This window comes from Scyliorhinus torazame, chromosome 28 (assembly GCF_047496885.1).
Source record: "Scyliorhinus torazame isolate Kashiwa2021f chromosome 28, sScyTor2.1, whole genome shotgun sequence".
Taxonomy (NCBI): domain Eukaryota; kingdom Metazoa; phylum Chordata; class Chondrichthyes; order Carcharhiniformes; family Scyliorhinidae; genus Scyliorhinus; species Scyliorhinus torazame.
In genome coordinates this window covers 12,022,193-12,035,802 of record NC_092734.1, presented here as the reverse complement: position 1 = coordinate 12,035,802, position 13,610 = coordinate 12,022,193, and the positions used below count along the sequence as shown (strand labels likewise).

Sequence of the window (13,610 nt, the reverse complement as noted above, 5' to 3'; positions counted from 1 at the left end):
AAAAAGCATTTAACCAGTTACTAGTTCCAGCCTCTTTGACCCACATAGCGACAGTCACTGCACTTCCAATTATTAATTGGAGCATTTCTGAGATCCGACAGTAGTAGTTAATCACACCATTTGGAAGTATTCATGTTGAAGCCATTCATTGGTTAGCATTCAAATCTTACACCTAATGGGAAGTTAGAAAGTGGGAAGAACTAACTCATTTATCAGAGGAGATTCCTACCCTTTTCAAAGCCCTGTCGCCACTGGCATTTCCCAGTTAATGTACCAAGACCACCGCATTCCTCACATTCGGAACGCTGCTTGTTTGTGGCACAGATCTTGGGACAATCGTTATTTCTGTCAGTGTCTAGAGAGAAGAGAGACGTCAATTAATTCCAGGTATTTTCACCCATGGCTTCAATCGTGCCTCCCGCGGAGGCTGTATAAAGCATCAGACCTACTGTCAAGTTTTATTAAATAGAACGTGACTGATTCTCCAGCTCAAGTTCATATTCCCCAAGGGCTGTGATGTTTCCACCCCCCCCCCTCATTTTCCTGGGGCGGAGGCGGCTTGCTATTGACTACCGGTGGGATTGTCAGTCCCACTGAGGTCTATGAGGTTTTGTACAGCTTCCCGCCACCCCCCCCCCTCTCCCCCGTGAGGAAGTTGCCTTCAGCGAGACTGGAAAAGCCCACTTGCAAGAAGGGTTGGGAAATCCCACTTTCAAAGAATTTACAGTGCAGAAGGACGCCATTCGGCCCATCGAGTCTGCACCAGCTCTTGGAAAGAGCACCCTACCCAAGGTCAACACCTCCACCCTATCCCCATAACCCAGCAACCCCACCCAACACTAAGGGCAATTGTGGACACTATGGGCAATTTAGCCTGGCCAATCCACCTAACCTGCACATCTTTGGACTGTGGGAGGAAACCGGAGCACCTGGAGGAAACCCACGCACACACGGGGAAGATGTGCAGACTCCGCACAGACAGTGACCCAAGCCGGAATCGAACCTGAGACCCTGGAGCTGTGAAGCAATTGTGCTAAGCACAATGCTACCGTGCTGCCCGTAATTAACCTTTCTATAGTCCACACACAACCGTTGGGTACCGACTGGTTTAGGCACCATCACTATGGGTGAGCTCCATTGGCTGCAACCCACTTCAATTATGCCGTGTGTAATATTCCCTTCCCTCTCACCTGAAAAAGCAAGTGTGGACATAGAAGATAAGAGTGAAGAACCTTAAGCCATGAGGGACAGGAGGAAAAATCCCGAAACACCGATTGCGAAGTACAGATACGTACGTGCGCCCTCGAGCGTGACAATAATGGTGGCCTTGGCCTCCTCCTTGCTCAGTGACTCATTAGCAATGATGGCGTAGTGGAGTTTGGAACAAGAGCTGTTTCTCAACACTTTCACGTCACTGAGGTACAGAAACCCGAATATATCCTCGGCTCCCTTGAGGACCCCCACAATGGAAGAGCAGTTTTTGTCCTGTTGTGTGGCGTTCTCCTCCGCCTGGATCAAGGGCACCAGCATGTAGCTTATATTCAATGCTTGAAAGCTGAGACAGTTTGCTATGCAAATTCTTCCAATCTGTAACACACAAAAGAAATGACAAATAAGCTGCTGCCGCCATCCCAACTGGTTCGCGGTACTGCCTCCAAGGTGGAGGGTTCGAAACCCACCCCAGATGAGTGGAACTCTGACCCTGAATGTTAAGATCATCACAAGCTAGATACTCACTCCAGGTGGTTTTGGGTATCTTCTGCTCCCAGTATGACTGTGGGAGCCTGTAAAACCTCCCGGTGTATTGGACTAAAATCCCTGTTGGTTGGTATAAAGATGGTTACAGCCACGGAAGGGATGTTTATGCAGCCTGTCAGACTGTTTATCAGCCAACAGATCCCTCACACTCTTCACCAAGGGAGATTGTGGAGACATGAAAACAACAGAATCACATTGACCATTCAGGGGAAAGGAACTTTGAACTCAGAGAGGTGGTATTATCATAAATGTAAGAACTGCAAGGGTTAATGAAATGTCTAGATCAGCCACTAGAGGGAGCTAGAGTTACAGGTATACAAGACATTGATGCTAAGCCTTGTGGGGGAGAGAAGTGAAGGACTTAGCTAGAGACAGACTGGAGGAAAGATAGTGTGAGTGAGAGCGGATCATAGCTTATAATAGTGTAGAGATTAGTTGTAGGTGAGTGTAGATTATATGTTAACTATCAACTGTGTACTATTTAGGAGTACGTGTCAAATCCAAATTAGTAGTGTTACTAAATTTATAGTTTTGTTCAAGTTCAAGCTATTTTGTAGTCTTTGTGAACACTATGCCAGCCATCCTGAATTTAGCAACACTAAGAACACCCCAAGAGATAAAGGGATGAACCTGGTGGAGGGGATAGGGATCTCATCTGCCAGTTGAAGCGTGGGAAAGGATCCCACATCATCTCTTTTCGAGAAAGCCCGCCACATCCTGTGCCACTCAGACACTTAAAAGGTCAACGGAGGGTTACCAGGGGGAGGAAACCTCGCCCACTGAGCGCTGCCAACCAATCAAAGGCCGACAGCTCTTCTGTACTCAGCAGCACCATTAAGGGGGCAATGGCCGCTGCCGGTACTACACCCATACGAAGGTTCAGATTGAGGGGAATGAGGGGAGGGAGGGGTCTGAGGAGTGGATTACTGGGAAACTGAGGTGAGGGGCCGGAGGTTTTCAGGATCGAAGATGGCATGGAGCGAGGCGACTTCTTGCAAACTGTGCCCAGTATATCCTCTATTTCTGTCTTTTACTCTACATTCTGCAGTCTCTCCTTCCTTCCCTATGTACGGTGTGCGTTGTCTGTATAGGATGCAAGAAACAATACTTTTCACTGTGTACTAATACATGTGACAATAATAAATCAAATCAAAATCCTGATGCCACGTCCTTGATTAGGCACCGAGTGCCATTGAACAACAAACTGCCCCCACCTCCTCCCCCAAGCACACACGCACACACCAGCGTTTGCTTGTCGTGCTTTCCACATGGTGAGCATGCCCTCTCTCACCACTTTGTCAATACCAGTGACAGCAAGATGGGGCCCTTAAACAGGCATTGCCCACTTAATGGCCTCAAATCGGCAGTGGGCGGCAAAGCTCACCACACCCCCTGCGTAGAGTTACACAGGGTGGAGGCGGGAAGGTCCCTATCCGCCACCAACGCCGTGCCCCCACCCTCCCCACCTAATTAATACCCTACCCACCACCAGACCTGCCACGGGGTAAGACATGAGATTTTGCCCAAAGTGGCAATTGGTTTACTTTGTGTGGACCATTGCCCCACCGAAGTTCCGTGGTACTGCTCGCTTCCTAATCCCAGATTGGGTACATCATTGAGTCACTTTAGCACAGAAGGATGCCATTTGGCCCATCGAGTCTGTGCCAGCTCCATGCAGAGCAATTCGGTCAGCGCCATTGACCACCCCCCAGTCTCCCCCACCTCCCTGTAGCCCTGCACGTTTATTTCCCTCAAGTGCCCATCCGATTTCCTTTTGAAATCGCTGATCATCTCTGCTTTCACCGCCCTCGTAGGCAGTGAGTTCCGCTCATTCCCAATCGCTGCATAAAAAATGTTCTTCCTCACCTATTGTCTAACAGATAAGTTTAAAGAGATTTGCACTGTGGCTGTTAAAAAACACTGCCAGTGTTAGTGTTTGAAGTAGAGACCATACCAACATTTAACAAGTGATAGGTTTGTGGGAGGAGTAGAGCTCTGACACTGGATCAGGAGATCTTTTGGAGGACAGATACCAACATGGACTATTCACCTAATTGGCCTGTTAACCTGTTGTAATTTCTATGTAGAAATAGACATCCAGATTCTAAAAACTGCTCGCCCAAAAGCAGTAACATTGCTCAGGACCAAGACCGCAAGACTACGTACACCCCGTCAATGTTAGATTGCATCTCAAATGGTTCTCATCAACTTTCGCAATTGTTCAGATTTAAGCTTTCTTCCAGCAGAACCTTCAAACATCACCAAAAAAAAACCTCATCACCTTTGCAGAACGTCCTGCGTTCCTGTTCAGCGAGAAGTGGAATGTTTTCTCAGTGAATTCAATAATGATAGGCTGGACACTGACGTTGAAATGGAGCATCACTGAGTTGTTGGGGCCACTGTATTCTGTATCACGAACCAGGACATCCAAACTGAACGATCGGTTCTCGGAGATCGACAGGTTCTTCTTTAGTATCAACTCTGAATGGAACATGGGAAAATATATATGGGATTACCTAGGAACAGAGGAATTAGGAGCCGAGGTCGGCAATTCTACCCTGCTCTGCCAGTCAATCAGATCATGACTGATCTCTTCCTGGTCTCAAATCCTCCTCCCCACCTGTTGCTCATACCTCTTTAACCCGTTTAAAAAAATCAGAAATATAATCTAACTCCTTCTTGAAAGCATTTATTGGCACAGATTCCACCGCACTATGGGGCAGCGAGTTCCACAAATTCAACACCCTCTGCGAGAAGCAGTTCCTCCTCACCTCAGTTCTAACATAATCCCAACACGGCATATGGCGGAATTTAAATTCAATTAATAATCTGGAATTGAGACGTTCATCTCAGTGATGGTGACCATGAAACCAACTGGTTCACTAATACCCTTTAGGGAAGGAAATCTGCTGTCCTTACCCGGTCTGGCCTACACGTGACTCCAGACCCACAGCAATGTGGTTGACTCGGAGTGCCTCTCTGGAATGGTGTTGCAAGCCACTCAGTTCAGAATGGGCAGCAAATGCTGGTCCCATGACAGCGATGCACACATGAAAGAATAAAGAAAGAAGAATGGGAGATGGTCTTGCAGTACAGTGGGTAGCGTCCCGGTCTCTGGGCCTAAGGAGCTCTGGGTTCAACTCCCACCCCAGGATTTGATGGCCACAGAAGGTGTGTTCAGAATGCACGGAAATGGGATTAGTGTAGATCAGGGTTGGTATTTACTTTTGGTGCAGGCTTGATGGGCAGAAGGGCCTCTTCTGTACTATATGATTCCGTGAACATGGCCAAGCAGGTTGATATCCACCTGTGAATCCTTCCAACACACACCATTGGCAGAAGGTAAGAGGTGGCAGGGACAGACTCCTGGTCAGCAATGTGATGGAGAGAATGTTGCAGCCTCTACCCTCACTAATCAGAGCTCCAGCCTGTAACATGCATGTAAAAGTGCATGTTGCCACAGCAACACGGACTCCTTGACTGAACTGTGACACACCATAATTACTTAATTATTCATCGGTGGATCTATCAACTATTATAAGACTTTCAATTATCCTACTTATGAATGGATTTCTTGATATACACAAACCAGATTGCTGCGACGAGATGGGAAATAGCATTCCGTCCTTTTCAGCTCCATGAGGCGATATTACAGGTTCTAGCAGCTTGTGTGTGTTTGTATATGTGTGTGTGTGGGGGGGGGGGGGGGGGGGGGGGGGGGGGCTCATGTGGCATAACTCCCACTCCTCCACCTGGGTTTGGTTGAAGGGTGTGTATTCCTTGTCTGGATTCTTGAGGTGGTCAATGTTTAAACCATTGATAAGTTCATGATGTGGAGATGCCGGCGTTGGACTGGGGTGAGCACAGTAAGAAGTCTTACAACACCAGGTTAAAGTCCAACAGGTTTGTTTCGAATCACTAGGTGGGTTCCAGAAACATACAGACAGACAAATTCAATGATGCCACTCCCATTCAAAGTATTGTCGTGCACCGTTGACTTTGTCTATATATATATGTTTCTGGAACCCACCTCTTCATTCACCTGAGGAAGGAGCAGTGCTCCGAAAGCTAGTGATTTGAAACAAACCTGTTGGACTTTAACCCGGTGTTGTAAGACTTCCTTTATTGATAAGTTCAACACAGGTGTCAGGGACCATTTGTCCCCCCAGATGGATCATCTCCATTGGCCAGGGCTTGGCTTTAGAAATGTAAAGGGGCTTTGCACAATTCCTTGGGATTTGATCTCTGCATTCACAGGGGGGATTGCGTGTCTTCAGGGGTAACGAGGCTGCTGCTGTTCCAAAGGCCAGAAAGTCCATTTGTGTGAGTCATAACCAGATGAGGCTTCAGTCATTTTAAAACCTTTGTCTAGATTTTTAAAATAATTTTATTAATGAGCCAGGAAGACATTTTTATGAAATCATAGAGTGAGGGCTTAGGTCTGGAGCACTTTGGTCATCCATAAATTCTTCCCTCCAATCTTCAATAAAAAAACACATTTATATAGCATCTTTCATGACTACTAGATGTCTCTTCCAGCCAAGGAAGTATTTTTGAAGTGCAAAATGTTGTAATGTATGAAACAAGGCAAACCAATTTGTTCACAGCAAGCTCCCAGGCTCCCACAAACAGCAATGTGACAATGACCAGCTCAGCTGTTCCTGTGACGTTGATTACGAGAAATAAATCTTGGCCAAGTCATCAGGATAGTTCTGCTTCGAGATAGTGCCATGGGATCTCTTAAGACCACCTGTGAGGGCAGACAGTTTAACGCCTCATCTGAACGACAGCATCTGTGACAGTGCGGCGCTCCCTCAGTATTGCACTGCAAGTATCAGCCTTTATTTGCGCTCAGGTCCAGGAGTGGGACTTGAACCCTCAGCCTCCTGCCTCAGATCAGCGCGCTGCCAGCTGACACGCCTCTACAATCTAACTACCTACCGTAGAAGTACCCACCTTCATTAACCTGTTGATGTGTTTTACTCATCCATCCACCTCACCCACTGGCCCGTGGAGAACTCTCCCTGCTAACACCTTTATGTTTGAGTCAACCATGGGCTCAGTGCGGGGCAGTCTCACTCCTGAGTCGGAAGGTTGCGAGTTCAACTCCCACTCTGGAGACTTGAGAAAACTAATCTCGGCTGACACTGCAGTGTGGCACTCAGTTGGTGAGATTCGAACGAGAAATTAAACGAAGATCCGCTCTGCCCTAGAAGGTGGGCACATTAGATCCCTTGGCAGTTTTGAAGAAGAGTAGATATTATTTGATGCTTTTCATGGGAGCTTTCTGTGCACTTCTGATGCATTTCCTACCAAAGTACCTTGTTGACTGTAAAGCAATTTGGAAGGCCCTGAAGTCATGAAAGGCGTTATATAAATGCACGTTATATATATTTTTAAAAATCTGTCTCACTATTTATCAGTATTCAAGATGTGTTTATAATTTTCCAGTGTCCACTGGATCATGACCTTTCCGCAGTCCAGGTTGGTAAAGTGGGAGCGAGCAGTATGGCTGGGAAAGTCCCTGGGATAATTAATCGCAGCATAACCAGGTCATCACCTGGAGACCAAGTTGTTGATCTAGCCCTCGGCCTTTCCTTGGTCTCCGTGAGGGTATTTTAGGCAAAACGTGTTCCAGTTTAAAACTGTAAATGTTCCAATACCCGATGCGGAACTTTGCACAAATCTGGATCCAGTGGGTGAGAGTGATGGATGTGTGGCCTTGGTAACTTTCCATCCATTATTTTAATGGATGGAATATCGAGTGTACAAGTCTCCATCAGGACATAAAGAGGAGGAGGAGGCCATACAGGCCCTCGAGTCTGAGCCACATTTCAGTAAGATCAGAGTCAAATAAATCTTCCGTGTTATTTCCATTGCACAAAGCTCTACACCGGGACCACTTAAATCAGAAAAGTTTCCCCTACATTGAGTGATTCAAGACTGAAGGTCAGACTCTGAGTAAATTACCAGGGCTCTGTCTGCCAGCATGAAATGAGAGCGGGGTATTTGTATGGATGCGTAATACAATTGTAATGCTGTTTATAAAACACAACACACTGAGGTCATCCCTTTCCCTCCATCGCCGAGCTGCCGACCTTCATATTATCTGTCTGCGAGTTCAGATGTTTTGTAAAAGGCACAGACCAGTGCCCATTCAATCAACTCCCATCCCCCCAAACCAGGTCCACAAACCCACCTCACACCCACCCTGCTCCTATTTATGAGCTTGCTCCTCTTAAGGTGTCTGAGTTGCAAAGATAAATCCCCCACTGTCCCCGGAGGATCTGCCTTTTATGCAACTCAGAGTATGCAATCACTTTCCTTTCTACGGGCCCGAGTTGCGCGTTGCCGAAGGACAGTTGTTTTGAGGGGGCGAGGGTTTACCGTATCTGTTTACCGTCCCTCGGGCTGGGCATTCGATGCTGGCGGGTGTCTCCAAAGGGGTGGCCTTCACCCTGAAGTTGTCTGTAATCCAAGTGTCGTTCCTCATCACTGTCGCCGTGTACTTAGTGGTGCTGTCGGTGTCGTACACGTGGAGAGCCGCCACCACCGTTTTCTGAAAGATAAGAGCGAGTGTAGCCGATGAAACCTCACCATGGATTTGTGCGGTAGTGTTAAATAGGCTCGCAGCGAGTCAGCATCACATTCTGCACCTCCATTCACTGACGACATTGGAAATAAAATACAGGGATTCCGACTCACTAAATTGCGTGCAAGCAGCACTGTCGTGGAACACGAGGAACGAGTGTTGGGAAACAGCCTGAAAAATCATTGAATGGGACTTTGGTGAGAGTGGGAATTAGGTGCAAAACAGGAGGTGCCAAGTTGCAACTGCATATTAATTATGTTTAGTTACATGCAGATGGGAGACATGGCATTACTTGAGCACATATAAGGAGAGACCAACTGAAACTGTGGGTGGTTGAGTTAGGAGGTACATGCTTGTAATTTTTCGCTCTGCAAATAAATGTCGGCCTGAGTAAAGATCAGCTCGAGGGTCATCGTTCACCAACTGGCTTTCTGAACTGGAACACCAAGCAAATAACCTTGGGACAAATTCAAAAGAGGGAAGTGGGGTGGGGGGGTGGGGGGGGGGGGGCCGGAATTCAAGGAATCTAATTGAAGGGAGTTTGTGTTTCTTGTACTTTCTCAGGAGAATTCTTTTTAATTCAAATAATTATCATGCTACAAAGCTCCATAACAATGGAGTACTTGTAGAAATTGAGATGTTTGCCTCGCAGACCTGAATTCGGAAGTTTTTAAAAACTCTACACCAACTGTGAGGTGGTTGAGGCACTTGAAGTTGATGTGGTCAAACTCAATAAGCTATTGGCCAGCCACCAGAAGATTAGAGAGGCGGGAAACCACAGAATACACTGGGGGTTAGAGTGGGCGAGGAGATCCCTTTACGTTAAGGAACTTCTCCGCCTGCAAGTTCCCCTCTGAGCCACGCACCCTCCTGACGTGGAACCATATCGCCGTTCCTTACCCGTCGCTGTGTCAAAAGCCTGGCTCTCCCTCCCTAACAGCACCACCCACATGCACTGCAGCAGTTCAAGAAAGTGACTCACCACCACCTTCCGGAGGGCAATGAGGGATGGGCCGCTAATACCGGCCTCGCCTGCAACACCGAACAAGTAAAATAAAAAGGAAGCTGGGGGAGAGGGGCCTCGGGGAGAAAGGGAAGCAGAAGCTGTGTTGGGATAATGGAGTAAGAGAAGTCATTGAGTCTACAGCACAGAAACGGCCCTTCAGCCCATCGCATCTGCGCCAGGTTTCTTTTGTCATAACACACTTGCTTCCCAAGTGTCATTTATTTTGCCATATACTCTCATCACATGCTGTTGACTGACTCAAAGTAAAAGTGCGGCACATCAGAACTGAAGTCACTTGTGGAGTGCACAATTCAAACATCAGAGAAACACCAAGAGAACTCAAACAATTGCGGCCCAATAAAGAGCAACCGTTCCTGAAATTCAGGATCGGGGGTAAATTCGAAACAAATCTGCAGAAACTCATGGACATGACTCCCTCAGGAAACGACGGGAAGGGTTTGTGTCGATTCATTCAAATGCAAATTAGACTTCCCTCAGAAAATAACAATTTGAGATCCAGCACAAAGGTTATTTGAGGCATGTGTTAAATAGTATGTTCTGCAGGCAAAAGCTCGCCACGCTAGCGGCTGCCAGCATTTTTCCTCCTCTGGAAGGAGCTGTTGTGGAGAATCTAGAGGTAGCCGTGATAGATGAAGAAGCACCATGTTCTGGAGAATTCCGATCACGGAAGGAGAGGGAAACAGGAAGTGTAGCAGACGGGGCGAATTGAGGGGTAAGGTTTTTGGCCAGAACCTGGGGTCCTTTTCAGTTCTGCATCTTTCATTATGCTCAATAACAAAGTACAAGCAGGGACAAATGCACAAATTCTCGTCCTGAGTCTTGTTGGACACCCTACCTCTTTCCTGTTGAATTCAATGAAAGCCTCGGCGGTGTTGTTGCCGTCAGGGAGGTAGGGAGTGTTATCACCCTTGTCGAGGACAGTCACGTGCAGAGACCTCCCAACCTGAATCACCTGGGCAGCCGTCCGCAAGGTGCATTTGACAATCATTTCGTACGTCTCCCTCTGCTCCCTGTCCAGTGACTTTTCCACCCGGACCTCTGATGTCTCTTCGTTGATACTGAACGGAGCGGAACCATCTGGAAAATGAAGGGGATTAAATTATATTTGGTGCGAGAGCCTGTGCCCATCCAGCAGGCCAGACACTTTAGCAACAGCGCCACGATAGACCCTTGTTGGACAAATATATTAAAGATTACAAGAACCATGGTGGACAGATGGAGTTAAGATATGGGACAACCATAGTCTAACTGGACAGCAGAACAAGGTTTGATGGGATGAAGGGCCTTTTTGTGTTCGTTCCTACAGTGTCCAGACCAATATTGATCCCTCAGCCAACACCACACAAACAGATTATCCGGTCATTATCACTCTGGGGGTCTGTGGGAGCCTGCAGTGCGCAGTTTGAGTGCCGTGTTTCTTACATTACGAAAGAAGGGTTCACACTTCGAAAGTACCTGATGTGCTGTGAAGCAATTTGAGATATCCGGAAAGGCACTACATAAATATAAGCCTTTCTTTCTCTTTCTACAACACCTCCCAGGAAATCAATAATGCCATTAGGGGCTGGTTTAGCACAGTGGGCTGAACAGCTGGCTTAGAACAATGCCAGGAGCGCGGGTTTAATTCCCGTACTGGCCTCCCTGAACAGGGGCCGGAATGTGGTGACTAGGGGCTTTTCACAGTAACTTCATTGAAGCCTACTTGTGACAATAAGCGATTATTATTATGTGCTTTCTCAAGTTAGTGAGTGAATTGGATGGGCCAAGATATTGGCCAGGAGATGGCGACATTTTAGTCAGCAGCGACTCTGACGTTAAACAGTTCCGTTTCCGGGTCAACACTCAACAAATGGACTGTGGAATCACAGAATAGTACAGCACAAAAGGATTCTGCATCTTGCCTGGCTGTTCATGGGATCTTGCTGTGTGTAACATGATTGTGGTGTTTGCCTAAATAACAACAGCATCTGTACTTCAAAAGTAATCAATGGCATTTAAAAAAATATTAATTTAGAGTACCCAATTCATTTTTTCCAATTAAGGGGCAATTTAGCGTGGCCAATCCACCTACCCTGCACACCTTTGGGTTGTGGGGGCGAAACCCACGCAGACACAGGGAGAATGTGCAAACTCCACACAAACAGTGGCCCAGAGCCGAGATCGAACCTGGGTCCTTGAGGCAGCAGGGCTAACCACTGCGCCACTGCGCTGCCGTCTATGGCATTTTAGATCGTCACCAGGATGCAATGCGATACCATACAAATATAAATGATCAGGATTATTTCTGCAATGAGACAGAGGCTATGAACCTGTTTACCACTAGATGGTGCCATTGTTGAAGAAATACACCACTCTGCAACCTTAATACAGGCTCCCTTTTAAAGGGCAGATGTCATCCAAATCTCTGTGCATTAATGCGCACCAAGTCCCATTCACCCATAATCCTGATGTTCCCTGACCCACACCAGCTCCCAGCCAAGCAGGCAGCACCTTGATAAATGTCATGCTTGTTTTCAAGTCTCTCATGGCCTCGCGCCCCCCCCCCCCCCCCCCCCCCCCCTCCCTATCTCTGTGAACTCCTTCAGCCCCACAATCCTCCGCGATATCTGCGCTCCTCCAATTCTGGCCTCATCCACAACTAAAATTTCCATTATAGGGGACAGTGCCTCAGGTGTCTCAGCCCCATGCTCTGGAGTTCCCTCCCAAAACCTCACAGACTCTCTTTCCTCCTTGAAACGGACGTTTAAGACCGACTTCTTTGAGTGACCACGTTTTCAGCCATCTTCCTTGTCTCCTTATCTGGTGTGTCGTCTGACTGTGCGGTCTAATGCCGGGGGACATACAAGCTGGCATCAAATGTGAACCCACCGAAAAGGACTTCACTGCTACCCATATACCTAACCCTCCCGAACATCTCGCACATCCTCAGACTCAGAGTGAGCAATGCCATAGAAGGTCCACGCGTAAAGTCCCTCGCTATCCTGCAGCAAATAGGCTCTCGTGCTCAGGGCTCACCCACTGTCGCTGTGCCCAGCCCATGGAGCAAACCGCAACCAACCTACTTTTTCCTCGGTACCTCTGTGGGCCAGTGTTGGGCCTGGGTATGTCCCCTCACGCTGCTGGCTGATCGGAGAGTTACAGGAACGTAGGAACAGGAAGAGGCCAGTCAGCCCGTCAACCACGTTCCGCCACCATTCAGTGAGATCATGACTCAACTCTATCTTAGCTCCATCCACCACCTTGACTCCCCTTATCCCCTTGTCTCGCAAAAAATAATCGATTGAGCTCAAAGTTTTCAAACGATCAATCAAGCCAGCCTCTCCGCACCTTTGACCGCATTGGGTGAAGAAGCAGTTCATGACTCCTCTCCTCAATGGTTGCCTTGTCAGGTTACGTCCCCTTGTCTTATTCTCCCCTGCCTGGGGAAAGAGGTTTCTCGAACCTTTACGAAAAGAGAGACATGTTGCCTCTCTTGCACTGATCGGGACAAAGACAAGAATGCCAAATTTCAAGCAATCAGAACAATTTATACCACAGGAGAAAAGGATGCTGGCTGGTTGACAAGTCAACTCTGATTGGTCAATGGAGAAAGCAACGGGGAACAGTAGGCTCCCTAAAAGCTCCCGGGTAAGTCAACGAAAGCTGCGAGGCATGAACATGTTCCCTCTGTTTGGAGGGACCGGGTCCCCGTGTATGAATGATGTCAGTTTGAGCATGCATAAATGAGCAACTTTACGAGCTCAACTGATTATCTTAAATTGGTTGTTAGCGTCGCTACATTACTGATGCACGATCAATGACCACTAAAGCGAGGTTGTAGTCCAACTGAAGGCTTTAATAAGCTAGATGTTTCCCCCAGCAACTCAGGTACAGAATGAAGGCTGCTGGGGCGGCACGGGCTCTTATACCCCGCCTTGCAGGGCGGAGCTACCATACAGCTTGACCAATAGGTAACATACAATATCTACCAATGGTGTTCCAGCATTACCAGGTACCGTAATACCTCTACTCAAACTACCACATTCACCCCCTGTTATAAAGTGTCCAGCGGGGGTGGTGGCCTGATATTACAACATGGTAACGTGGTAGAAATTATAGTTATGGAGGTACAGCGTTTTGTAACTACTTACAATTCTATTTACTATTTACAATTTATGGTTCATAATTAACTATACACTTTAAAATGAAGCAATCAGTCGATCGGGGGCCCTGGTCGTCCTCTGTGATCGTCGA

The 13,610-nt window shown here is 47.4% G+C and overlaps 1 protein-coding gene across 2 annotated transcripts in view; it reads right to left on the bottom strand.

Moving 5' to 3' along the window:
• The window catches only part of ret (ret proto-oncogene receptor tyrosine kinase), a 111,707-nt gene that overhangs the window by 41,269 nt on the left and 56,828 nt on the right, over positions 1-13,610 (bottom strand). For both annotated transcript variants that reach the window (XM_072491486.1, XM_072491487.1), the window contains 5 exons: positions 10,213-10,454; positions 8,146-8,317; positions 4,040-4,239; positions 1,296-1,587; positions 230-355 (listed from right to left, as the gene is read on the bottom strand). In XM_072491486.1, coding sequence (XP_072347587.1) covers positions 230-355; positions 1,296-1,587; positions 4,040-4,239; positions 8,146-8,317; positions 10,213-10,454 — 1,032 coding nt within the window. The remainder of the gene's footprint in view (positions 1-229; positions 356-1,295; positions 1,588-4,039; positions 4,240-8,145; positions 8,318-10,212; positions 10,455-13,610) is intronic.